The 27,733-nt window shown below is 40.2% G+C and overlaps 1 protein-coding gene across 1 annotated transcript; it reads left to right on the top strand.

The window, feature by feature from the left end:
• Positions 1-325: 325 nt before the first annotated feature.
• LOC131249614 (disease resistance protein At4g27190-like) lies at positions 326-27,733 on the top strand. The gene is made up of 4 exons (XM_058250408.1): positions 326-490; positions 17,802-18,126; positions 26,319-26,851; positions 27,092-27,733. Exons 1-4 carry the CDS (start codon positions 326-328, stop codon positions 27,731-27,733), a joined length of 1,665 nt encoding a protein of 554 aa, XP_058106391.1.

The raw sequence follows: 27,733 nt of genomic DNA, 5'->3' as shown, positions 1-27,733 counted from the left end.
ACGCTTGATGGGACACTGTTTTTAAGTTACCGTTGTGATATTGCCAAGGATGCATAGGAGTGCTCGTATTGCCGGGGTTGAGCCCTCAACACTGAAGGCACCACCTCCAGGCGAGGATGTATCGATTCCTGCACCTCTTGAGGCATTAAATATGAATAACAACCCGATCGGAGAACTAGTGGGGCCATTCACATCCCGTACCGTGCTCCCAGACGAGGTGTCCGTGGTACTCCAGGATGTTCGGATGAGTATCCAGATGGTGTAAGAATACAAAGGAGATCAAGGGGAACAATTCTATATACAAGTCGAGAGCATTAATCGTTATATGGCCAACTGGACTAAAGCCATGCAACGATTGGTGGCTTTGATAATGGAACGAACGCCACCAATAGCACAACATAATGTTGATGGAAGTTTGATCGGCAACATGGTTCCGTTGTCGCCTATGCCGCTTTTACAATGTAACCCACCACTGGTTCGTGTGTTGGAGGTAAGAAATGCGTCACCTCCTATGAAAGTTATGCACAACATTTTATCCGGCCTGGATCAAGGGTCCCAACGTACTGGATTCTATATATACAACACATTAGCCCCCACCACTCTATTTAGTGGTGGACGATCCGTTCCAAAATGTGCTTTGTGCTATGGATGACCTAGGCTTTGGATCGAACTGATTTTGGGGTTGAATTTTTTTAATTGAAGCCTGTGATGGACGGGTTGGATTTCATTAACACATCACTGGGCCCCACATCTGGTAGCTACCACCTAGCACGCTCCACGTACGGAGATTTATTACTTGGACGGTATCAACGGCCAAGACTGGCAATGTACCAACATGGGTGTGTCGCACTGAATCCTAGTCAACCTTCTTTGTGCCGAGAGCGGATTAGGTGAGACCGCGGCCTACTCAACACGGTGCGGCTCTTACCGTGGGGTTACCGTGTGGCCCACTTTGAAGTATTTATTATGTATCCACACTGTGCACCCGTTTTTTCAGATCATTTTAGAGAACTATGCAGAACATGAAGCAAATCCAATTACCAGGTGAACCATACCATAGAAAAAAGTGGTGACTGACCGTTAATGGGCCACAAAAGTTTTGGATGAAGCTGATATTTGTTTTCTCCCTTCATCCAAGCTCATGTGACCTTATCAAAAGATGTGGTAAGGTGGTCAATTATCACTGTTTCATTGCCATTGTGAAAACATTAAGGTGTGCCCTAACAAGTTTTTAATGGTAAGGTGGTCAATCACCACTGTTTCTTATGGTATGGTCCACCTGATAATTGGATCTGATTCATTTTCTGGATTATGTCCTAAAATGATATGTAAAAACGGATGGATGGCGTGGATACATAATAGTTAGATCAAGGTGGGCCCTACAGTAATCCCATAGTAAGGGCTGCACCGTCTTAGGTGAGGCCGGGGTCTCACCTAATCCGCTCTCCTATGTGCCCAGCAAGAAATTTCAGGGCACCATCGGTCTAAAAATCATCATCACCACTGAAAACGGATTACATCTAGTTTGCCTCATCAGAGTTCATTTTTGTAAGGTCTAACCCGTTTTCTTCTATTTATTTTCTTCTCTTTAATGGCCGTTTGGTTGCACCAAATATCATAAAATTTCATGAGATTTTGTACCAATTGCACTGATTAATCATGAAATACCTTGCTATTTGCTGCAACAAACGCACACTGAGTTTGGAGTTTCAGCTAATATCTCTTTGCATTTCCGTTCTACAGAAACCGAGTTGCTTTTGAAAACCTTGAAAGAGAGACTTCGGCTGGGTACATCTCTCTCTCTCTCTCTCTCTCTCTCTTCTTCTTTTTTTTTTTTTTTTTTTTTTTTTTTAAAGAAAATATGATTTGTTTTCGGATAATGGTCAGATCTTCCGAATCTATCTATAATGTTTTGATGGAAAACAAATATGATGATTGGGCATCCCAAAAATCAGACAGATGGAACCATCAGCTGGGCCACACTACTAGGAACAATGAGAAATCACCTAAAACCCATTCAAATCTGGGTTTGTATGCCTATAACATTTTTAAAATGTAACAAAGTTACAGGAGAGATTATTACAGTTGGTGTTTGGGGGAGGAAAGTCATAGGTAACTTTCTCTCAACCTGTGACTTTCTTACAGGATAAAGAGGCAAAAATGATATAGGCAAATAGAAATTAAACAACATGGTGGGCCACACAAGGTGGTCCACGCTATGATAGTCTCCGTAGTACCCCATTCTCGGGAATCGGGCTCGAGTCATTTTTCAAGTTACTTGTATCTTTGATACAGATAACGGTTGGAATTTTTGAAATCAAAATTTATGAGAAGAATCGCAGCCTGTATCTATATAAACATCTTATCCCCCTCCAATGTGTCTTTGTTTACCTCTCTTTGTCTCTTTCTCCCTCTCCTAGTCTCCTTCTCTCCCGTCCTCCAGCAAGGTTGGAAAACCCTGTCCTCCTTTTATTTATTTTTATTTTTTTTTATGTTTTCCCCCCTTTTTTGGCGTCCAGTTTTACAGACGTGGTTTAGCTAGGAATTGTGGGTAATGGCTGGTGGTCTGTGGGGCCCACCATCTTGTATTTGTTTTATCCATGCCATTCATCCATTCTTTTGGATCCTTTTAGGGCTTGATTAAAAAAACCAGGCATATCTAATTCTCAGGTGGACCACACCACAGAAAATAGTAATGATTGAAAGTTCACCATTAAAAAACTCCTAGGGCCCACTGTAATTTTTATTTGAAATCCAGCTTGTTGATTAGGTCATAAGGACCTGGATGAAGGGAAAAATAAATATCAGTTTGATCCAAAACATTGGTGGCCCACCAAAAGTTTTTAATGGTGGACGTTCAATCAACACTGTTTTCAGTGATGTGGTCTTGAAATTTGGATGTACCTCATTTTTGGGCTGATGACTTAAAATGATTTGAAATAATGGATAGATGGTGTGGATGAAACAAATACATCATAGTGGGGCCGACATAACATGTCAGTAGCCAAACGATAGTAGTCAGCTAAAAGTGGCTACTACTGATGGCGCTATGTGGGCCCTACCATGATTTATGTGTTACCTCAAGTTTTTTTTTTCCCCACGTTACAAGCATTTCGAAAATGTGGGCCCACTTTTATGGCCCACCTGTTGATTAGTTTAGCCTAAGAATCGACCAAACTATTCATTTACATGGGCTTAATAAAATCTAATACTTTTATCCAAGTTTTTTTTAATGTGTCAATTTGATTTTTCAACGATTCCCTATTTCAAGCTCTAGTTAGGGTGAATATACAACTTATTACCTGTAACAAAGTTACAGGTTATCCAAATACAAAAACAAAGTTACTTGTAAGTAAGTTACAACTTACATCCAAACATGATTACCAGTAACTTTCTTTCACTTGTAAGTACGTTACGTGTAACTTACTTATAACTTAAAAAAGTTATAGGTATTCAAACAGGCCCTAAGTGGTCTTGCCCCACCTGATGCTTGGATTGACATGATTTTTAGGGTATCCCATCGTCATGGTGGGGTGTAGCTTTTGGATGGGTTCAATGTGGTACGCATAACATGTGGACCCCATCTTAGGGCATTTGAACGATTGTACCGTTGGGAATCGCGGAAGTAAACTTCGAATTTGAATCAATAAGAAGAAAATAAATGTAAACAAGCACCACAGAGAACCACAAATTTACGTGGAAAAACCCTAATGGGATAAAAACCATGCCATAAAGCGACAAGCAAATCCACTATGAAAACTGAATTATAAGAGATGGATGCGCTTACGCAGATGAGAAACCTTGAAAAGCCTCTCCAAAACCCTAGCTTTCTCTCTATAACAACACTTCCGCAAAATCATGCAATTCTGTCGATGATACCTTCAATAGGGATCAAGTGGCATCGACAGCCTATCGATGGGATTGAAGCCATCCTCGATAGAATCAAAGAGTGCTCCAAAAACTGTCCAGCGAGCAATCAGGAAAAATCAAGAGTTTCTGGATGGGATTGAGCAGTCTGTCAATCCTATCAACAAACCTCTGTTCTAGATAGATTGAAGATATCTATCAACCATTTCCACCATCGCTTCAATCATTATGATCCACAACTCCAAGCTCCATCTCTAATTGCCTTCATCATAGCTTCACCATCGTGGTCACTTTTCATGCACACTTCGTCTTCATCAAGCCTTTGTCAGACGTAGAGAAGTCGAATAGAATCGAAACTTTTCTGTGGGAACCACCTTTGCAAGCATGCATGCTAAAATCATGCTTGTGTGGATCTTCTTAAGAGACACCTCTTTCCTAAAGCACCTGTCGGATAAAATGATGACGAATATCAATATGTTTAGTTCTAAAATGATAAACAAAATTCTTTGCTAGGTTGATCGCGCTTTCGCTGTCACAATTAACTGGCACGGCCTTCTGCTAAAGCCTGAGTTCGTTTATCATTCCTCGCAACCAAACGCCTTTCTTGAATGCCTTTGTCACTGCTATATACTTATCTCAGGTTGTGGAAAGAGTAACCATAGACTGAAGCTTTCACATCCAACTGATCGCTCCACTTGCTAATACGAATGAGTAACTGGAAGTCAACTTTCTATTGTCCACGTTTCCCGTGTAATGGACATCCACATAGCTTATCAATTTCTCCTCTCCTTTTTCAAATTTAAAGACGTAGTCCACTGAACCTCATATGTAATGAAGTAGCCATTTCACTGCCTTTCTTGAATACCTTTGTCACCGCTATATACTTATCTCAGGTTGTGGAAAGAGTAACCATAGACTGAAGCTTCGACATCCAACTAATCGCTCCACCTGCTAATACGAATGAGTAACTGGAAGTCAACTTTCTGTTGTCCACGTTTCCCGTGTAATGGACATCCACATAGCTTATCAATTTCTCCTCTGCTTTTTCAAATTTAAAGACGTAGTCCACTGTACCTCATATGCAATGAAGTATCCATTTCACTGCCTCCTAGTGTTGCTTGTCGGGGTTAGACATATATTTGCTCACAACATTGACTGCATGTGAAATATCCGGTCTCGTAGAGACCATGACATACATCATACTGCCAACCACGTTCGAATAGGGCACACGAGACATAACCTGATTTTCTTCATATGTAGTGGAATATTTCTCTGAAGAAAACCTAAAGTGAGTAGCATGGGATGTGCTAATCCGTTTTGCCTTGTCCATCTGGAACTTAACCAATACATTCTCAAGATATTCTGTCTGTGATAACCGTAGGTTGCTCCTCTCCTTGTCTCTGTGCATGTCTATGCGGAAAATCTTCTTTGCAACCCCCATTTATTTCATCTCGAATATCCCTGATAACTAAGTCTTTAATGTATCGATCTCTAGTATGCTATGACTGACGATAAGCATGTTATCAACATATAATACCGGGACAATGAATTCTCCATTTCTCAGTGTCTTGAAATAGATATAATGATCATATTCACCTCTGGTAAATCGCTGACCCATCATGAAAGTATCAAATCTTTCGTACCACTATTTAGGCGATTGTTTCAGGTCGTACAACGACATCCTCGACTTGCAAACTTTATTCTCCACTCCCTGTATCTTGAACCCCTCTGATTGCTTCTGTAGATACGTTTTTCCAATTCCCCACGTAGGAAAGCAGTCTTCACATTCATTTGTTCCAATTACAAGTTGTATTGGGTAACCAATGCCAACATAAATCTGATAGATACCTGCTTGACAACTGATGCGAATATCTCACTGAAGTCTATGCATTCTTTCAGAGCATATCCCTTTGCAACCAATCTCGCTTGTACCCATCCTATTTCTTTTTACAAATTCACTTACACCCTATTGCTTTACACCTAACTGGAAGCTCCACTAACTCTCATGTCTCATTCTTGTACAAAGAATCCATCTTGTCATGCATGGCCACCATCCACTTCTCAGCATCAGTGTCATCTAATTCTTCCTATAAGGTAAACGGATCCTCCTCATCCGTAATGAGGGTAAAGGTAATATTTGAGTCGTCTTTGTATCTGGCTGGTAATCTGCGATCTCTTGGCGGATTTCTTCTGAGAGGTGGCTGCTCCATTTGCTCATGTACCTCTTCCTGCGGCTCGGCTTCTACCTGTCTCACCTTTTTCAGTTTCGACATCAATCACCACTGATTTTTTCGCTTCCTTGTGTTCATCCTTATGCAACACATAATCCTCATTAAACCCGACGTCACGGCTCATCGTGATTTTCCGTATGACCTGGTCATACAACCTATATCCCTTCACACCATCACCGTATCCCACAAAGGTAAGCTTCTTTGCCCTTTGGTCTAGCTTATCTCTCTCAATTGATGGTACACAAGAGTAAGTATCACAACCAAATACACGCAATCCTGAGTAGTCTACATCATGATCACTTCACACTACTTCTGAAAATTTACAATCTATGGTTGTAAACAAGGACCGATTCACTAAGTAACAAGCCGTACTAATGACCTCAGTCCATAATTCATTGCCCGATGCAGCATTACTTAACATGCTTCGGGCTCTCTCCAAGAGAGTTCGATTTATTCATTCCGCCACACCATTCTGCTCCGGTGTATGCCCTACTGTATTGTGCCTCACAATCCACTTATCATTACAAAACTGATTAAATTTTCTAGAGATGAATTCACCACGATTATCTGTTCTTAACACTTTCAATTCTTGCCTCATCTGCTTTTCAACCATCACCTTCCACATATTGAAGGTGGCGAAAACATTGGATTTATTTTTTCAAAAATAAATCCAAACTTTTCTAAAGTAATCATCAATGAATGTGACGAAGAGTAACGGTCCTCCACTAGAAACCACGGGCGACGACCCCCATATATCCGAATGCATATAATCAAGTACACCCTTACTCCTTTTTAGATTTAAAAGATAACTGTGATTGTTTACCATACATGCAATGCTCACATATATTAAAATCAATGCTTTTAAATGCATGAATTAGATAATGATCAGAAAGTACTTTCATACTGCGCTCACTCATGTGGCCTGGATGTGCATGCCACATACATGCTAATGTGGGCTCTGCTACAGATGCTGCAACTCCACCTAATACTGTATTCCTGATAAACTAGTAAAGGTTACTGCTTTGCTGCGCTTTCATGATTATTAAGTGTCCCCTTTGAAACTTTTAGGACACTATCAAAACTGGTGAATTTGCATCCAAGTGACTCGAGTGCATCCAGAGATATTAGATTCTTTCTTAGGTTAGGAATGTGTCTCACATCCGTTAGGATACGCCCCACCCCATCAGACATATTGATGCATACCGATCTGACACCAATAACCTTATAGGAAATGTCATTGCCCATAAACACCTGGCCACCATCGCACTCGCTGTAACTAGTGAACCAATCTCATTGAAAAGTCATGTGGTATGAGGGCCTCGTATTCAAAATCCACTTGTTACTACGATACTCAGATTTGGATGCGGTCAGAACATCACCGCCATCAACTTCCTCACTAGATTCCATTGTGTTGGCCTCTTTCGGTGTATTATTTGATCTCACTTCCTTCTGAGCTTTAGGATTCATGTGTCCAGTCATGCCACAATTCAAGCACTTTATCTTGCTCTTAGCCCTTTGACTTGGATCTCGATTGTGAGTTTCCATTCTCCCGATCAGAATTCCTTCCCCTAGCGACCAACGTATTCGTAGAAGAACCATCGTCGTTGTCATTCTTTCTCAACTGCTTCACATGAAGGGCTAAGATGATAGTTTCGACATCTATGGTCTCCCTACCATGGCACAGTGTCTATGAGATTCTCTTAAGATGCTAGAAGAAAGTTTAATAAGATTAAGGTTTGACCTTCTTCTTCGATCTTCACCTCCACATTCGTTAATTTGTAAAGCAATTTACTGAACATGCTAATGTGTTCATTAATATCAGACCATGCCATCATCTTAAAATTATAGAACTATTTCTTAAGATATAGACGATTGTCCAAGAATTTCTTCATGTACAAACTATTTAGTTTCATCCAAACCCTTGCGGTGGTCTTTTAATTAAGGACATTATAAAGAACATTGTCCGCCAAACATAATTGAATTCAGGTACTGGCTCTCTCATCAAGTTCTTCCCACTCTGTATCATTCATGGATTCGCTTTACGAAGGAGTGTTTATTGCAATCCTTGCTGAACTAGAACACATCTCATCTTCATCTTCCATAGTTTAAAATTGTTTCATCTGGTGAACTTTTCTGTTTCATACTTCACATTTGATACCTTTGACGATATGTTTTAGATTCAAACTCGAATCCTAAGTTTAGCTCTAATACCACTTGTTGGGGAATCACGAAAGCAAACCCTGAATTCGAATCAAACAAGAACTTAAATACAAATAAACATCATAGAAAACATACGAATTTATGTGGAAAAACCCTCATGAGAAAAAGAACTACAGCACAAAGGGACAAACAAATCCACTATGAAAATTGAATTACAAAAGATGGATGCACTTACACAAATGAGAAACCTTGAAAACCCTCTCCAAAACCCTAGCTTTCTCTCTAGAACACCTTAAGAACGTCTTAGAATACCCTAATCCCGATTACACTTTCTTATATAGTGTTACAAACAAAATAAGAAACAAAACCCGCACTTCCACAAAATCGTGCAATTCTTTCGATGGGACTTCGATAGGATTGAGTGGCATTGACGACCTATCGATGAGATCGAAGCCATCCTTGATAGGATAGAAGAATGCCCAAAAAACTGTCCAGCGAGCAATTGGGAAAAATCAGGAGTTTCTAAATGGGATCGAGCGGTCTGTTGATCCTATCAATAGACCCTTGTTTCAGATAGATTGAAGACATCTGACAACATGTACATGATCTCTATGGTGGGGTCCACCTAAATATTGGACTTGCCTTGTGTGTGTGTGTGTGTGTGTGTGTGAGAGAGAGAGAGAGAGAGAGAGAGAGAGAGAGAGAGAGAGCATGTTAGCATACATTTTGGATGGGTTAAATGTTATGCACGTACCATGCAATAAATCATTTATGTTTAAAGATATTTTATTATAACTATTTTTTTCAAAAGGATTTGAATAATACTAAGTATTTTATAAATGAGGATGAGACACGCTAGTTGGACAATAATATTTTTATCCTAATAGTCCTACTTCCCGACATGTTAATTGTGTATGACATTTACATCCAAAACGTTGGCTTCATGAAAATCACCCTTCCCAAAATCAAGCAAATTCTTTCTTCGAGTGGATAAAAAACATAACTCTATTGTGTTATATGGTGCGGCCCACAGGATGAATAGATTGGCCCATAGGTTGAAAATCCAAAAACTCAACTTAATGTTTAGTTGTGTTGGGTTGACCTGAAGACGTGACTCGAATCAACTTGAATTTTAATAATTATAAATTTAAAAATTAGAAATAAGAGTGTACATTTAGTTGAATTAAATATAAGTAATATAAAATACAAATAATCATTAAGTCACCTAATGGTGCACTAGTTCCGTTCAACTTTCCTTTTGCGAGTGGTCAAGTCAAGTAAACAAGTTGTCTCAAGCCATGATCGAGTCAAAACTAGTACTGAGTTTCCCATCAGCATGGCTCAAAATCTTGCCGAGTTGAGTTAACTTGGTTGACTTTCAAGTTGACCTAGCGAGTTTTAAAACTATAGATGTTTTTCATAGTTCACCCCACCTTTTGAACGGATTGAAAGTACTATACACTCAATGAGTCAACATTTAGATGCTAGCTAGGCGATAACACTTTTGTTCAACAAGGCTTTTTCTTTTTTCAATTTTGAAGAATGCCTACTAGAAAGAATGGTTCTTACCTCCTAGCTTAATAATGATCGTATTTTCAACCTTGATGGTGGCAAGGCGTGCTAACATTTTCTTTCCAATCTAATTTACTTAAAGTTGCATCCCATACTTGTTACGAGGAGTGTAGTTTAACCCATTTATATAAGGACGTTCTCAGGTAGGGGCTCGAGCGTTTTAGGGATTATGCTTTTAGGAGTATGGGAGAGTGCATTCCCATGCTCATGCCTCCATTTTTCACGCACATGCGTGCCAAGCCATGGTCATGGTCCTAGACATGGCATGGCAAGGTGCCCTATATGTGTGTTCGCTGTATATTGTCTTTTAAATTTTTTTTTTTTTTTAATGTTTTAATGAGTTTTTAAAGTTCTTTAAATCTGTAATAGTTTTCTATTAATTCCTTTGCCACTTCTAACTATTATAAAGACAAAGAGTCCTTGCTACCTAATAGAACCCAAGTATGGGTTAACCAAAGTAAAAGAAAAATAATCTCTACATCCCCCCTCCCCCGAAAACATCTCTTTTTCTAAATTCCTATAAACTAGTGTCCCCCATAGATTTCTAGGTCCGATCTGGTTGTGCAACTAGAGTCGGGGTAACCCAAATATGCAATCGAGTTTCTAACTAGAACCTCCAGTAAATTAAAATGGCATTGGTCACCGGGAGTTTGTTTATGACTTCATGCAATGGCTCTTTGCAAAGAAAGCCTATAGTGACTTTATAAAAACACTAGAGCAAGAAGATGTCACAAACAAGCTGAGTTCTGGACTTCACAGTTCGTGATGATGCAAAGGCTTTCGTCAACTGAATTACAATGCTTGAAGATTATTTTGCATGGTATAACATGGACAATTAGCGAGTGGCATTTGTTAAGGTCAAGTTAAAGGGCCTGGTAAGAATCTAGTGGCGTAGTATTGATGAAAAAAATCTCATCATGGATCACCCTATTATCATCAGGTGGACTAACATGAGCGAGAAGTTGGAAAGTAAATATTTGCCTTTAGGCTACATGAATAAGTTCTCCAGGAACTTCTCTCATTCAAACAAGGAAGTTTATCGTTGGATGACTATACCGAGAAATTCAATAAGCTTATTATCTATTGTAAGCTTGTAGAGACTGACCGCGTAACGACTAACTGCTATTGAAAAATGTTACGCCATTAGATCCAGCATGAGATGGTCATATATGATTTCAAGTCATTTGACACTGTTCATTGAAAGGCTCAACAAGTTGAGCGACAGTCGCAACAATAGATTGTCTAATGTTTTGGCTCTTTGGTCGAGAAGTCTTTTATGGGAAAAGGTCCTAATCCATATCTTAATCGGACTCGCCGCAAGGCTATGGACCATCTTCGTTCCCTTTTTAATCACGCCCATAGATGCAAACTCCCCCTGTAAGGCAACTACAACCTTTACAACACCATCCGCCACATAATTCATACCAAAAGTGGTCAATGCTATAGGGACATTGTGCTAGAGGGAGATGTCATAATCATAATCCTCCCCTTAGCCAAGATAAATGGGATGTTGACTATTACTGTTATGAATAGAGTATTCACTTTTCTAATGAGCATTTACGGGCAATGTACCTTCATTATTGTGATAATGAGGGCCCATACTATCAAGACATCCTGAGTATTACAACGAGTATATTGAGATGGAACAATCCTATGTAGAGCCTACACAACGGGCAGATGAATTACTCGCTAAAACTAAGGTTGAAGCCGAGGTTAAAGGTTTCACTCTTACCATATGCTTCCTCCTTCCTATCACCTATGAGGAAGCGAAAAACTGACAATAGACCACTATTTTTCATATATGGGTAAGGTGTCAGGGTAGGTTTTGTAATATGATCATACATGATGGCAATATGATGAACATCATATCACAATAGGTGATTGATGAGCTCAAATTGCCAACTGAAAAGCATTCAAACCATACAAGGTTGCGTGGGTCGATGGCATTGCCATCCATGTGACTTAAATGCGTTTGATGTTTTATTTTTAATTGGCATCTATGAGGACGATATTTGGTGTAACATAATTTAGGTAAATGTCATCACATCCTTCTTAGTCTACCTTGACTCTTTGACTTGAAAGTGTAAAGTAACGGTGAAGCTAACATGCATTCTTTCCTATAGAGAGGTCATTTGATCCACCTTAGCCCATTGCAACCTACATTGTTTTCTTCATTTATATTGTTGACATTAGCTATTCTTCCTAACTCTTGTTCTCATCATCCAAAAGTTTGAGGAATAGAGTATAGAGAAAGGCGTAATGTTCTCTTTAGTCACAAAACAGATGTGGGAGCCCGTTACTGATCAAGATGATTTTATTCTTAATAAAGTGAAATCCATGCTCCATGACTTTCAAGATAGTCCCTAATGATCTACCCAAGGAATTGTCTCCCTTGTGGAATATTTAAAGCACCATAAATTTGATTCCTTAAGCATCTTTACTTATTAGTATATTAGATGAGTCCAATCGAGCATGCTGAGTTGAAGCATTAATGATGACGATATCCGAACACCATACCAGAGGAGGGCTGAGCCAGTCTCCTTATGACTAGAAAACCATTACATGGGGCCCACTTAGCTTAATTCACATTCCTAGCCACGTTAAAGACCCCACGTACATGTTCATGCATCTATGAAGACCCACATTGGGAAGATGCACATGGGCTGTATATAGGAGCTTGATGGACACATCGGACCGTTCGATTGGTTAGACTCGATGATCAGACCTTTAGATCATCATCATCGAACATCTTGATCATGGACCCCCATGGGCCACAAAATAGTTTAGATGTTTAGATTATTTTCATGCTTGTTATTTTTGGTATACCTTATATTCGTGTTGAAATTAGGGAGTCAGGAGCAACTTTTCATTTATTAAGCGTCTTTATGTTGAGAATCTTATGTAAGAGTGTCTTTTTGTAAAAGGTCTTTTCTGCGACTATAAAAGAGAAATATTGATGTATGAAGCCCTAATGCCATTATTTTGAAAAAAAAAAAAAAGCTCTGTGTTTTCTTTTCTTCATGTGATTTGAAGAATACTTTATGTGATTTGGAATTTGGGTGTGGTGTGATTCCATTCCCCATTCAACAGAGGTGCGAAGCTTCCATCTATCATCTTTCTTCTTCCCTTCCTATCCAAGACCATCTAAATCATCTTTTTTTCTTTAACTTTTCATCATATAACTTCAACCCTAACCGAAATCAACCATTGAGAACCCAAAAACCCTAGCCAACGACCCACACGTGCGAGTCCCTAGGCTGACCGTATGGACAACTGCTCAATCCTTTGATTTCCCCTTGCTTCCCCCATCAAAACCCTTAATTTCCCCATCCATAACCCTACCCTAAACCCTAGATCCCTAATGTTCTATTTTCCTTAATTTCTAAAAACCCTAATTCCAAAATTCCTGATTCTCATGAACCATAATTTTCTAAATTTCATATTTTCCCCTTCCTAACCCTAATCATAAAACCTATAAATATGTCCCTTGAATGTGGAACATGCCTATGCTAAATTGGAAGTTTTATCCTTCCATCGGGCCTTGTTTTAATTGATTTATGTGACTTCTTAGCATGCGGGCATGTGATTTATGTTAAGTAAGATTTTATTTCCTATTATTTACTCTTAATTACATAGTGGGTTAGCGTTTTTTGTTCATTGAATTACTTTATAAACTCTTTCATAATCTCCATGTTGCATGCTAGGATTAAATCATGTGTCCCGCATCAGTTAAGTTGATGAGTTGTTAAGAAAAGGGCTACATCCGAGAAAGCCTAAACTCATGCATTGTTTCAGCTCTCCTTATTCCCACAAGGATGAGAGTTTGTATATGTACATGGATAGCCAAATTATTAATAGAATTTCAATGAAGTACCACTTTTCAATTCCTTGGCGTGATGATTTGATGGACTTGATGCTAGGTTCTAGCATCTTTTCTAAGATTGATCTTTGTAGCGGATGCCACCAAATTCGCATCCGATTTGGTGACGAATGAAAGATGACATTTAAAATGAAGGATGTTCAATCTCTACAAGTGGTTGGTTTGACATTTAGTCTCACAAATGCAGATATCACTTTCATGCACATCATGACTAAGTTATTTTACTCCTTTATTGTCAAGTTTGTTGTTGTTTACTTTGTTGATATTCTTGTCTACAGTAAATGGATGGAAGAGCAACTCATTCACTTGGGTCTTGTCTTCAAAGTCCTTCACCACAAGCACTTCTACATCAATCATAAAAAGTGCACTTTCATCAGTATATCCGTGTATCTTCTAAGGGTACGCTATCTCACCATGAGGTGTGAAAGTGGAGTCCACCAATGTGAAAGTCATTGTTGATTGGTCAACGCCTACCCATATCTCTGAAGTTCATAGTTTCTATGGTCTTGCTAAATTTCATAGTTTTTTTTGTGTGGAACTTCAACAACATTATGGCTCTGTCAATTGCATGAAACAAATAGAATTTCGATGGTCCAGTGCAATAGCAAGGCTGTTAAGAGGATTCAATGTAAAATGATGAAAGCTTTAGTTTTGCGCCTTCTAAAGTTTAAGAAGGTGTTTGAGGTGAGCTGCAATGCTTCCAACAATAGCATTGGTGGTGTTTCCAGTTAGGAGGGTTATTTGATGGCATTCTTCAGGAAGAAGCTCTCTGATGCAAAGCAACAATACTTTACATATAACTTAGAGTTTCATGTTTTTGTTCAGACTTTACAGCACTGACGTCACTATTTAGTTGGAAAAGAGTATCTTATACACTGATCATGAAGACTCAACTATCTAAACTCTTAGTAGAAAATAAGTGATTATCGTGTCAAGTGGAGTACTTATCTACAGGAGTTCTCATTTGTCATCTGTCATAAGGCTGGCTAGGACAATCATATTGTTAATGCCTTAAACCATCGTGCGAATTTATTGTCATCGATGTCTGTCATTATTCCAAGATTTGAAGAGATATGACATGAGTATGTGGAAGATACGAATTTTGGGCATATTTATATAGACATTCTTTGTAGAGAGCGTGCGAGAATCCTCATTTCAACATTCACAATAGCTACTTGTTTGAGGAAATGCAACTTTGCCTACCAATCATATCCATTTATGAGCATGTTATGAGAGAATTATATGTTGGTGGATGTAGTTGTCACTTAAGTAGTGATAAGACCCAAAATCTCATTAGAGTTAGATACTTTTGGCTTCGTCTAATAAAATAAGAGATATCACGAAAATCTGTTGGTTATGCAAGGTTTGCAAACTCGCTAAAGGGTTAAAAGAAAAAGAATGAATTGTATTAATCATTACTGATCCCACATGCTCTGTGGGAAGATTTTATCATAGACTTCATTCTAGACTTGTTAAAGACTGCCTGGAAAGTTTATGGTGGTTGACCAATTTACATGATGACTTATTCATACCATACTATAGCAGAAGCCCTCAATATTTGCTTAATTATTTTTTCGAGAGGTTGTTTGTCTTCATGGTTCTCACAGACGATTTTGTTAGATCATGATACCAAATTCATGGGCTATTTTTGGAAGATTCTTTAGATAGCAACGAAGACCAAGCTTCACTTCTCTAGTACTTACCACCTTTCAGACTGATGGTCAAATGAAAGTAGTCAAATGTAGCTTAGGAAAGTTATTATGGTGTCTTGTCCGCAAGCATATAGCTATGTGGGACCTCGTAATACCCAGGCTAAATTCTCTTATAATAACTCAATCAATAGGTCCACAAGAATGTCACCTTTTGAAGCAATGACTGGTATACATCCGCATCTTCTAGTTGATTTGGCTCTTCTACTATAGAGTTGAGACCAAGTGTAAAAATTGATGATTTCCTTCCATATGCAATACGTTCATGACGAAGTTTGACATAATATCGCCACAAGTGAGAGTTATAAGTAGCATGCATGGCAAGATGTCATTTTATCGAGTTTGCATAATGCAACATGGTTATAATTTGTATTTGTCTTGAGTGATTGCCCTTCGAGTACTTGACAAAGCTCCATCCTTGCAATATGGGACTGTTCAAAGTTATAAAACAGAATATTAGTGCAAATGCTTATGTTCTAAATCTTCCACCAGATTTACCTATCAGTTCTACTTTCAATGTGGAAGATCCTTTCATCTATCATGGGCACCATACTGATGATGGTACCAAGGAGCAAACTATCACACTTTTGACCATTTTTTCACTTACGAACATGATCATCGATGTTCTTAACAACCACATATCGTCTCCATGTGCCAAGGTGGGTACCAAAAGTTTCTCGTTTGTTAGCACCAACAACTTTTCTTTGATGCTATACGTGGATTACAACTATAGACTTCCAACGCCGGACTCCTAACCTTTATGAGCAATATCAGGGCGTTAACTCAAGTTGAGTCCTTTTTAAGTAAGGTAGAATTGATGCAGGCTGTGCCTTATCAATAGGCCCAAAACATGGCTAGGCCCATCTCCATTAAGCCCAATCCCAATCCCAATCCCACCAGTTAGCTCATCATGCACAACTGTATATAGCAGGAAGAGCAAGCCTCCCAATTAAGCAGGATAATTCAATCAGCCAACCATGCAAAACTAATGGGACCCAATATAATCCCATTAGATCTTTTTATTTATCTAGTATTTTATTTATTAGTCTTTCTATTTTCATAATAAATTCTTAGTTTTTAATAACATTAAGCAAGGAAGGAGATCTCATGCCAATAAAAAGAGACTTTCCTTCCTTGTACTATGCCCAAGATCTATTTAAAGGCCCCACATAAGTATTCAAGATACTTTTAATAAAATTTTAGATCTATTCTCTACTTAATTGTGATTCTTTGTGCTAAGCTTAGCTTGGAGGTGTGTATGTTGGGTGGATTCTTCCATTTAAATATCGTATTTAGAAGCTCATTTATTTTACAATCTATACAAAAATGGAATTGTAATGCACTCTCAGCCATTGTTGAGAGGGCAGCCCAAAACATGGTACTAATTGTATGTTGGTAGCACAAGAGGTGGATGGAAACATAGAAGTGCAAGCATGTTGAATTGTAATGATCGCTGCTGAATGTTTTGGATCTGAAACTTGTTCCACATAAATATTATAGGGTACATTTTTCTTTTGTTTCTCCTGGGCAGCTGGCAAAATCTCAACATTTAACTATTGCGTTATGTATGGTAAAGAGGAGATTACCTAACTTACCTAACTACCATTGGGGCTTATTTGAATAATTGACACTAATGAATTGTAAAAGTGCAATAATTATATATTACAATGTTGTCTCCTAGTTAATGAGTAATTTGACCATTAATTCTTCTATTTGGATAAGTGTGGTAAAAGTATAATGATAATACTTTTACATTATTAAAATGTCAAATATCTATAGAAAAAATATATTGAATCTTGTGTTTAGATAGAAGATTTCTACTACAATGTATTGTAGATCTATAATGACTACAAATTTATCTATCTGTTTCTTATTACATTTGCATTTGACCACTGAATTGTGCTAAATTACATGTTTAAACATGTACTGTAAAATCATAATGATGACACTTTTAAGTTACAATACTATCAAAATGTGCTATCCAAATAGGCCCAGTAACACATTAGAAGTTTATTTTTAAGGATTTTTCATTCTTTTCACGCAAAGAAAAAAAAAACCCTGATTCTAAAAGGAGCAGGAAAAATAGGGCAATGGGCTTTAAGTTTGTATAAATATAGATTTAACCATTCTTAACATTGGCTATAATTATAAATATAAAAATCTATAATTATTAAATCTCTAGTCAAGTTGGGTTGAGTCTCCAAGTTGATTTGGGCCGAATGGACATCGAGTTGAGTTTCTGGGTTTTTAAACTATGATCAGTTTAATTTAATGCAAATTTTCATGAAATTTGGTACAACCTAATTTATTTTTGGGGCTCAATAATTTTTAATTTTACACTTCCAAGTTGCTATTGCAGGAGTTGCTATGAAATTCCTCTAGGAGATTGCCAGGAATGCATGGGTTCAATATGACTACTCTAGAAGGCTTGAAGAGAGTCTTGATGTTCTGAAAACTGAAATGCGAGAGTTGAGCAACCAGGAGGCCGATGTAAAGAACGAACTGAACATAGCGAAGGTAATGCATGGAAAGAAGCTAAAGGCAGAGGTGAGTTTATGGCTGAAAAATGTGCAAAAGACTACAAGCGAAGTGACTAAGATAGAAGAGGATTCTAGAGAAGTAGGGAGAGATTTCTCACTCTCTCGTGTAGCATTGGGAAAGCTTGTAGTAAAGAAGATTGACGAGGTGGTGAAGCTCAAGGAGAAAGGTCGATTTTTAAAAGGGTTACTTGCTGATCTATTACCTGAAAGTGGAAGTGATGAGGACATCGTGCACACGCACACCCGCACACCACCACCCCTACGCACGTACGTAAACAGAAGGAGGACCCCACCATCGATCTGGCTCGATGACGACATCCAGGGAGGGCCTCCTAGCTAGAAGACAAGTTTTAGTTCAGAAAAGTGGCCCGATAGTTAAGAAAAAGCCCACCATGGGATCTCATGATTGTGGCCCACTCGTCGGATTGATTTTATATTTTAGATTTTGCTTATTGTTATTATTTAGAACATCGTGAACGCTTTAGATTTTCTTGTTTGGTTTTTATTTTAGTTTACTTCATCACCAAGTAATCGGTGTCGCACATGGTGCGAGTTTTTGGGTATAGGGTTCTCCCTATAAATAGGCACCCCTTGTAGTTCTTTTCATTCATTGAAGTTAATAAAAAATTTTTGCTTTATTTTTCTACTCTCTTTGTGAGTTGTTGAAAAATTCAAAAGTGGGTGCGAAGCCCTCCCTTTTCGAAGGGCTAACTACCGTGGTGCGAAGCCACATTGATCCCAATTCACCCCCATCTTCCATCATCTTTCTTTCCATCTTCCCCCACCATCCATACTTCGAATTTGTCCTTTTGTTGCATCAGATTTTTTTATTGCAGCAGATTTTCAGATTTCGGCCCGTAGGCGAGCTGAAACTTCAGCGGAGCACCATGCACAAACCGTACATCGGATCGAGCTGAGATTTGGGGGTTTTGGAGTCCATCCCTGGCCGACCAGGGCCAAGGTGGCCTTTTTCTGAATAGTGGGCCCCACACATGTGCGGCCGGGATCACACGCACGTCCGTCTGGGCCATTGTTGCTGTCCACACGCGGGATCATCTTTTGGCTCAGGTTTTTATCCTCTCATAGCCGTTTTTCATTAATCCTAATCGTATATTATATGATCCCTAATTGATTTGTCCCTTTTTATCACCTTAGGGTTCCTTGAATTGAAATTAGGGAATCCCTTGGATTAGGGATTGATTTTTATACAAGAGTAGTTGATTTTATTTCCCTTTGACATGTTTGGCTTATAATTTTATTGGTCCAGTCCTAGCCTGTGTCAGCTTGGACCCGCATAGATTCCCCTTTAATTGAATGTTTGGATTTTCATGTGGGATGTGAAATTTGTGTGATTGTTTCTGAATTGGTGTGATCTAAGCCTGAAATCTTGCATATCATATTTAATTTTCCATGTCCTGCATCAAATTTGGTATTAGAGCCTAGGGTTCTTGTAGGGGAATTCACCACATATTTAGGGTTTAGTTTGTTTAAGTCCTTCATGCATTCAGTCCATCATATATAGCTGAATTTTAGTAACAGTGTGTAGTCTCCTTCATATAGAGTCTCGTAGGGTCATTTAGTTTTTAGACGCATATAGTTGTCATAGCAGGTCCTTAGGTTGAGCAAGTCAGTGTATGCCCACACGTACGGGTCGCGGTTTTAGTTTGCACCCCACGCTAAACATAGAGCAACTACAAGAAATAGTGGCCAAGTTAGCCCACCAAGTTGAGTCCTTGAATAAGCATTTGGAATAACACATAGATAAACGCCTCGAAGAAATAGAGGCCTCCTTCAGGGCAAACCCCACCACTGGAGAGGATGCCCAATCTTAGGCAGTTGGTCAGGAGGTTAGACCAAGGAATGGAGGCGGCCAAGGAGCTGGTCATGGGTGCGTACCCGTGCACCCACCCCGTGAGGGATATCATGATCAAAATGACCCAAATGCACAACTCCTCAAGAGAGTTAGGGTAGATGCCCCTACTTTTGATGGCCACTTGGACCCTAAAGGCTTTTTAGATTGGTTGGCGGATATGGACCACTATTTTGAATGGTATGATATGTCGGATGCTCGACGAGTTCGATTCGCTAAGATGAAGCTTGTGGGTCAAGCAAAGAGGTTTTGGGCGACGATTGAGTGAAAAAAAGAAAGAGCGAGGGAACTTCCAATAGTCCATTGGGGAGAAATGAAAGAAACGCTGAAAGAGAAGTACCTCCCTTTCTCTTATCGTATGCGGTTGATTGAGGAGTGGCAGTCTCTTCAACAGGGTTCCATGAGTGTTGCTGACTATATTGAGAAATTTAAAGAGTACTCGACCCGCTGTGAAGTTGATGAGGACCCCGTACTCACCCTTGCTAGTTTTAAAATGGGCCTCCGTCCTGACATTAGGAGAGAATTGCTCGCCAAAGACATAGACACCATCGAACAGTTGTACCAAGTAGTGTTAGATGTCGAGTAATACCTTAAAGCATTTGTGAGAAGGCGGTTTGACTTTCGCGAATCCGGTACTAAGGCCAACCCCTCTGGGGCTAGACCTAACACGGGATTCCAAAACAAACCTTCCCCTAATGTTCAGCCCAGACCTAAGGATGATAAGGGTAAAGAGATTGTCGGGTCTAGTTCATGTGGAAGTGGGGCCACTAGGTGTTTTAGGTGTCAGGGGTTTAGTCACTTTGCTCACCAGTGCGGCACGAGAGAGGGCACCAAAGTACTCCTTATTGATGGGCAAGTAGAAGTAGTGCCCCCAGAGAGTGATAGTGAGGAGGAGGAATATGAGCTAGTCGGAACCCCTAGTGATGAGGAAGAGGGAGCACAAGAGTCTTTGACCCTCGCAATTGTGCGTTGTGCCCTGGCTCAAGCCAAGAACACTGATGACTGGTGCCGCAACACGATCTTTTACACTTATGCAAAATGTGGGGAAAAGAGCTGTAAGATGATCGTGGATAGTGGTAGTTGTGCCAACGTGGCATCGACTAGCACTGTGAGTCATTTGGGCTTGAAGCTGGAAGCCCATCCTCAGCCCTATAGAGTCTCCTGGGTTGATGAAACATCCATTCCAGTCTCGCACCACTGTCTTGTCCCTATTCAGTTCAGATCTTATAAAGACACAATTTGGTGTGATGTTGTTCCTATGGATGTGGGCCATGTCATTTTGGGTAGGCCGTGGCTCTATGACAGGGATGTTACCATATTTGGTCGTTCAAATGTGTGTACATTCTGGTTTGAGGGCAAGAAGGTCAAGCTAAATCCTCTACCACCCAAGAATACAACTGGAAAAGAGTTCACCACACAGTGGTGTGAGCGGCCCAAAAGAAGTGAAGGAGTCGAAGTCCAAGTCTAAACCGCTCCATATTTTGAATGCCAAAGACTTTGAGCGAGAGACGGATGTGGACTCGATGATATACGCCCTTGTGGCTAGGGAGAGTGTACCAGAGACTAGAGTAGAGTTACCCACTGAGGCCATTCAGGTAGTACACGAGTTTCGTGGTGTTTTTCCTGATGATTTACCGAATGAGCTTCCCCCTATGAGGGATATACAACATACCATTGATTTAATCCCTAGGGCAACTCTACCAAACCTCCCACATTATAAAATGAACCCGAAGGAGCACGCTAAGTTGAAGAGGCAGATTGATGAATTCCTAGAGAAGGGTTTCATTTGAGAGAGCATGAGTCCGTGTGCCGTGCCCGCCCTTCTTACACCTAAGAAGGATGACACATGGAGGATGTGTGTTGATAGTAGGGCCAGCAACAAAATCACAATCAAGTATCGATTTTCCATACCACGTCTTGATGACATGCTAGATATGATGGCTAATGCTACTATCTTCTCAAAAATCGACCTCAAAAGTGGGTATCACCAAATCCGTATACGCCCTGGTGATGAGTGGAAGACGGCCTTCAAGACGAAGGATGGGCTATATGAGTGGCTAGTTATGCCTTTTGGGTTAACTAATGCCCCAAACACTTTCATGCGTGTGATGACCCAAGTGTTGAGACCCTTCATGGGGAAGTTCCTGGTCGTATACTTTGATGATATCTTAATTTATAGCATGACTAAGGAGTAACACCTCAACCATTTGAGGCAGGTTTGTGGGATCCTTAGGGCCGAGAAGTTGTACGCCAACCTAAAGAAGTACACGTTCTTGTCTAGTAGTGTGATCTTCTTAGGTTTTATTGTGTCAGCTGAGGGCGTATCGGCGGATCCCGAGAAGGTCAAGGCCATAGTTAATTGGCCTGAACCCCGCAATATTTTTGAGGTGCGCAGCTTTCATGGCTTAACTACTTTTTATAGGCGGTTCATTCGAGGCTTCAGTTCCATTGTGGCTCCCATCACGGACTGCATAAAAAAAGGAGAGTTTCAATGGACAAAGGCTGCCTTGAAGGCCTTCAAGGAGATAAAGGTCAAGATGACCGAAGCTCTAGTTACGTGACTTCCAGATTTTTCAAAAGCTTTTGAAGTCGCATGTGACGCGTCAAGAGTCGACATAGGAGGAGTACTTAGCCAGGAAGGGCACCCTGTCGCCTTTTTTTTAGTGAGAAACTGAATGAGGCGAAGCAAAGATATTCCACCTATGACAAGAAATTCTACGCAGTAGTGCAATCACTACGCCATTGGCAACATTACCTGTTACCGTAAGAATTCGTCTTGTTCTCAGATCACGAGGCCTTAAGATATTTGAACTCTTAAAAGAAATTAAGCCCCAGGCACGCTAAGTGGGTTCAATTCCTTCAAGAGTACACTTTTGTGCTTAAGCACAAGGCCGGTGTAGAGAATAAGCCTGCCGACGCGTTTAGTCGTCGAGTCGCATTACTCAACTCCATGAACGTTGAAGTTACGGGCCTTGAGCGCATCAAAGAAGAGTATTCTGAGTGTCCAGATTTTGGAGTTGTGTATATGTCTTTATTAGAGAGTCCGTCAGGAGTTAACAGTGAGTATTTGATTTTGGACGGATATTTGTTTAGAAGTTACCGCTTGTGCATACCACGCACCTCCCTTGTCTGGGAGTTACATTCAGGGGGGTTGTAGGTCATTTCGGTCGTGACAAGACCATTGCCTTAGTGGAGGATAGATTTCATTGGCCAAGCTTCAAGCGGGACGTGGCCAAAATTATAGGGCAATGCCCTACTTGTCAACTGGCAAAGCAGAGGAAACAGAATACAAGATTATATACACCTTTACCATTCCCATTTATCCCTTGGTAGGACATCAGTATGGACTTCATGCTTGGACTTCCCAAGACTATTCGAAAGCATGACTCCATATTCGTTGTCGTGGACCGTTTCTCTAAAATGGCCCACTTCATTCCTTGTTCTAAGAGCTCCGACGCCTTTCATGTTGCCAAGCTATTCTTTAGTGAGGTTGTCAAACTGCATGGGTTACCAAAAACCATAGTGTCTGACCATGACGTGAGATTCATGAGTTACTTTTGGAAGACACTATGGCACATGATGAATACTAGGCTCCAGTTTTCTTCTGCTTACCACCCTCAGACCGATGGCCAGACTGAGGTGGTTAATAGGAGCCTAGAGAGTTTACTTCGATGTTTAGTGGGGGAGCATACCAGGACATGGGACGCCGTACTACCCATAGCCGATTTTGCATACAATAGTTTTGTCAATAGGTCCACAGGTCTAAGTCCTTTTGAAGTCGTTACTGGTTATAAGCTTAGAAAACTTATTGATCTTATCTCCATGTCATTGTCCCATAGGCCATCAGAGTCTGCAGAGTCTTTTGCGCATCACATACATCCATTGCATCAAGAAATCAGGCGAAAGATCACTACTAGTAATGAGCATTACAAATTTTCTGCAGACCTACATAGACGTTTCAAAGAGTTCAATATTGGGGACTTTGTGATGGTCCGTATCAGGCCCGAGCGGTACCCTCCAGGGGCCGTTTGTAAGTTACACGCGCGTAGCGCTGGGCCCTTCAAAATTATAAAGCGAAACGGTCTCAATGCGTATGAGGTAGATCTTCCACCTTCCATGAGAATTAGTTCCACATTCAATGTGGAGGATCTAATTGCTTTTCAGGGACCCACTAATACATTGTCCGGCCCTTCGTCCACCCATCCTGATGTCCCAACCTTACCCTTTGATTCATGGCCTCTTCCCGACCTTTCATCCCAGCCTCTGCCTCCCATACCTAGCCTTCACACACCCAGAGAGGAAATAGAGGATATCCTGGACCATGAGATAATTTTCACGTCGAATGGCGGGTTTCAGAAATACCTAGTTAAATGGAAGTCACGCCCAACTTCGGATAGTGTGTGGCTCACTGAGGAGGAGCTTCAGAGACTTGATCCTGACATCCTAGAGCGGTTCAGGAGTTTTATTTCGCCAGTAGCAAAATCTTCGCAGCTAGGGAGAGTTGATGAGGACATCGTGCACACGCACGCCCGCACACCACCACCTTTACGCTCGTACGTACGCAGAAGGAGGACCCCACCATCGATCTGGCTGGATGACGACGTCCAGGAAGGGCCTCCTAGCTAGAAGACAAGTTTTGGTTCAGAAAAGTGGCCCGATAGTTAAGAAAAAGCCCACCATGGGATCTCATGATCGTGGCCCACTCATCGGATTAGTTTTATATTTTAGATTTTGCTTATTGTTATTATTTAGAACATCATGAACGCTTTAGATTTTCTTGTTTGGTTTTTATTTTAGTTTACTTTATCGCCAAGTAATAGGTGTCGCACATGGTGTGAGTTTTTGGGTATAGGGTTCTCCCTATAAATAGGCACCCTTTGTAGTTCTTTTCATTCATTGAAGTTAATAAAAAAATTTCTACTTTATTTTTCTACTCTCTTCGTGAGTTCTTGAAAAATTCAAAAGTGGGTGCGAAGCCCTCCCTTTTCGAAGGGCTAACTACCGTGGTACGAAGCCACATCGATCCCAATTCACCCCCATCTTCCATCATCTTTCTTTCCATCTTCCCCCACCATCCGTACTTCGAATTTGTCCTTTTGTTGCATCAGATTTTTTTATTACAGCAGATTTTCAGATTTTGGCTTGTAGGCGAGCTGAAACTTCGGCGGAGCACCATGCACAAACCGTACATCGGATCGAGCTGAGATTTGGGGGTTTTGGAGTCCATCCCTGACCAACCAGGGCCAAGGTGGCCTTTTTCTGAATAGTGGGCCCCACACACATGCGGCCGGGATCACACGCACGTCCGTCTGGGCCATTGTTGCTGTCCATACGCGGGATCATCTTTTGGCTCAGGTTTTTATCCTCTTTTATCCTCTCATAGTCGTTTTTCATTAATCCTAATCCTATATTACATGATCCCTAATTGATTTGTCCCTTTTTATCACCTTAGGGTTCCTTGAATTGAAATTAGGGAATCCCTTGGATTAGGGACTGATTTTTATGCATGAGTAGTTGATTTTATTTTGAAGTTGGTAAATTTATACTAGTGTTTGCTTGGACCCGCATAGATTCCCCTTTAATTGAATGTTTGGATTTTCATGTGGGATGTGGAATTTGTGTGATTGTTTCAGAATTGGTGTGATCTAAGCCTGAAATCTTGCATATCATATTTAATTTTCCATGTCCTGCATCAGGAAGTACGCCCACGACAAAACTTGTGGGTAGCACGACAGCAAAAAGAAATTTGGAATAGATTTGAGAGTCCTTGATGGATCAAGCGAACTATTGGTGTGTATGGCATGGGAGGAGTGGGCAAGACGACCATCATGACCCACATCTATAATAAAAATACAGAGCTCTAGAATATTTGGCCTTGCCATTTGGGTGACGGGGTCTAATGATTCTAATATTGAGAGACTGCAAAATAGTATTGCACGAGAAATAGGATTGAATCTTTCCTATGAAGATAATGAAATGATAAGGTCAAAGAAATTGTTTGAGGCTCTAAAGCGTAGGGGGAAGTTTGCTATCATCTTAGATGATATGTGGAAACCATTTCCATTGGAAAAGGTAGGGATTAGGGAAATGCATACAAAGTAGTATTAACTACTTGATCAAAAAATATATGCCGAGGCATGAAGTGCCAAAAAAAGTTTGAAGTGGAGGTTCTTTTGAGAGAAGAAGCATGAGAATTGTTCGAGGAAAGGCTTGGGGCTGATGTGGTGCTTTCTTTGGAAGTAAAACGGATTGTGAAGCTTGTGACTGAAGAATGTGGTAGTTTGCCGCTTGGAATCATCACAATAGCAAGCACAATGAGAGTAAAGGATGACATTAGAGAATGGAGAAATGCATTAGAGGAGTTAAAATGCTCAACGATGGAGATGGAAGGCCTTGATGATCAAGTTTTTCCAATTTTGAAATTTAGCTACGATCGACTAAAATCTGAGAAGATTCGATCTTGTTTCTTGTATTGTGCTCTGTTTTCAGAGGACTACCTATTCACTGATGAAGAACTGATAAAGTATTGGATAGCTGATGGATTGATAAATGATATGGGAGGCTGGGAAAAGGAACTCGACAAAGGCCAGACAATATTGAATGGACTGATAGATGCATGTATGTTGGTAAGGAGGTTTGGTGATAGTGTAGTAATGCATGATTTAGTCAGAGATTTGGCCATCGGAATTACAAGGAAGAGCCCTCAGTTTGTGGTTAAAATTGGGAAGGGGATAAGGGGATCAATTGGTGTAGAAGCATTTACTGAAGAGGTTGAAAAAATCTCATTAACGAGAAATGAAATTGAAATGCTTTCAGACCAACCCAACTGCCCAAAACTTTCCACATTGTTGTTGCGAGATAACCCTCTCTTAGGCAACATTTCTGATGAGTTCTTCAATCGCATGAACAGCCTAAGAGTTCTCGACCTCTCTAAGACTGGTATTGAGTATCTACCAGAGTCAGTTTCCAACTTAGAGAACCTGTATATGCTCTTATTAAATAGTTGTAAGAGGTTAAGGGAGGTACCGTCCTTTATGAGACTGGCATCAAAGAAGTGCCAGATGGGATTGAATGTTTGGTTAACCTCAATAACCTTTATGTTTCATCTTCTGAAGAGACAAATAGGATTTATTCTGTTGGTTGCAATTCCTCAATGCTTCCTGATGATATTATCAAGCTGAATATGCAGAATTGCGAGCTGTCAAGCTTACACTGCCTATCTCGCTTGCAATACTTCAGACATGTAACATCTGGTGGTGCAGGATGAAGTGGTGCCGATAGGAGACAACAGCATCATAACGCCTTTACTGTCAATACGGACTCTGTTTCTAATGGATCTTCCGAAATTTATGGGGATGTGTGAGGGAGTTTTGGTGCCTCCCTCATTTGCATGCCTTAAACTCCTGACAGTCTGGAGATGCCAAGTATTGGAGAATGTCTTTTCACTTGAATTGTTTCAGTACCTCCAATGCCTCGAATCCATCAGCATTGAAGAATGCAGTGAGATGGAGGAGGTGATAAAAGGAGGAGAAGAAGGTTATAACAACAATAATAAGAATACCATCATCCTACTCCCAAACTTGAGGGAGTTGCATTTGATAAATTTAGGGAAATTGAAAAGCGTTTGTAAGCGGGTAATCATTTGCCCTTCCTTGAATGCGATTTCTATAGAGGGTTGTCATCAGTTGAAGAGGATCCCTCTTTACTCTGGCAACTCAAAATCTTTTGTGGAAGGAGATATCTATGGAAGCAAAGAGTGGTGGGATGCATTGGAGTGGGATGATCCCAACACCAAAACACTCCTCCTACCTCTTTTTATACAAGTAGAAGAACAAGGACATCGAATATTGAAAAGAAATGCAGAAGAGGTAGAAGAGCCTGCATCGACGACACAGCACCAATAA

The sequence above is a fragment of the Magnolia sinica genome, chromosome 6, assembly GCF_029962835.1.
Source record: "Magnolia sinica isolate HGM2019 chromosome 6, MsV1, whole genome shotgun sequence".
In the NCBI taxonomy this organism is placed as follows: domain Eukaryota; kingdom Viridiplantae; phylum Streptophyta; class Magnoliopsida; order Magnoliales; family Magnoliaceae; genus Magnolia; species Magnolia sinica.
This window is presented reverse-complemented; position numbering and strand designations above follow the sequence as displayed.

What these genes read in the sequence shown, in the direction of transcription:
- LOC131249614 (XM_058250408.1), top strand. Translation starts at nt 326, where the DNA reads ATGGCCAACTGGACTAAAGCCATGCAACGATTGGTGGCTTTGATAATG. An exon ending in CACTGGTTCGTGTGTTGGAG is followed by an intron (nt 491 to 17,801) that starts GTAAGAAATGCG and finishes AAATTCCTCTAG; the next exon opens with GAGATTGCCAGGAATGCATG. An exon ending in GTTGTAAGAGGTTAAGGGAG is followed by an intron (nt 26,852 to 27,091) that starts GTACCGTCCTTT and finishes CTGGTGGTGCAG; the next exon opens with GATGAAGTGGTGCCGATAGG.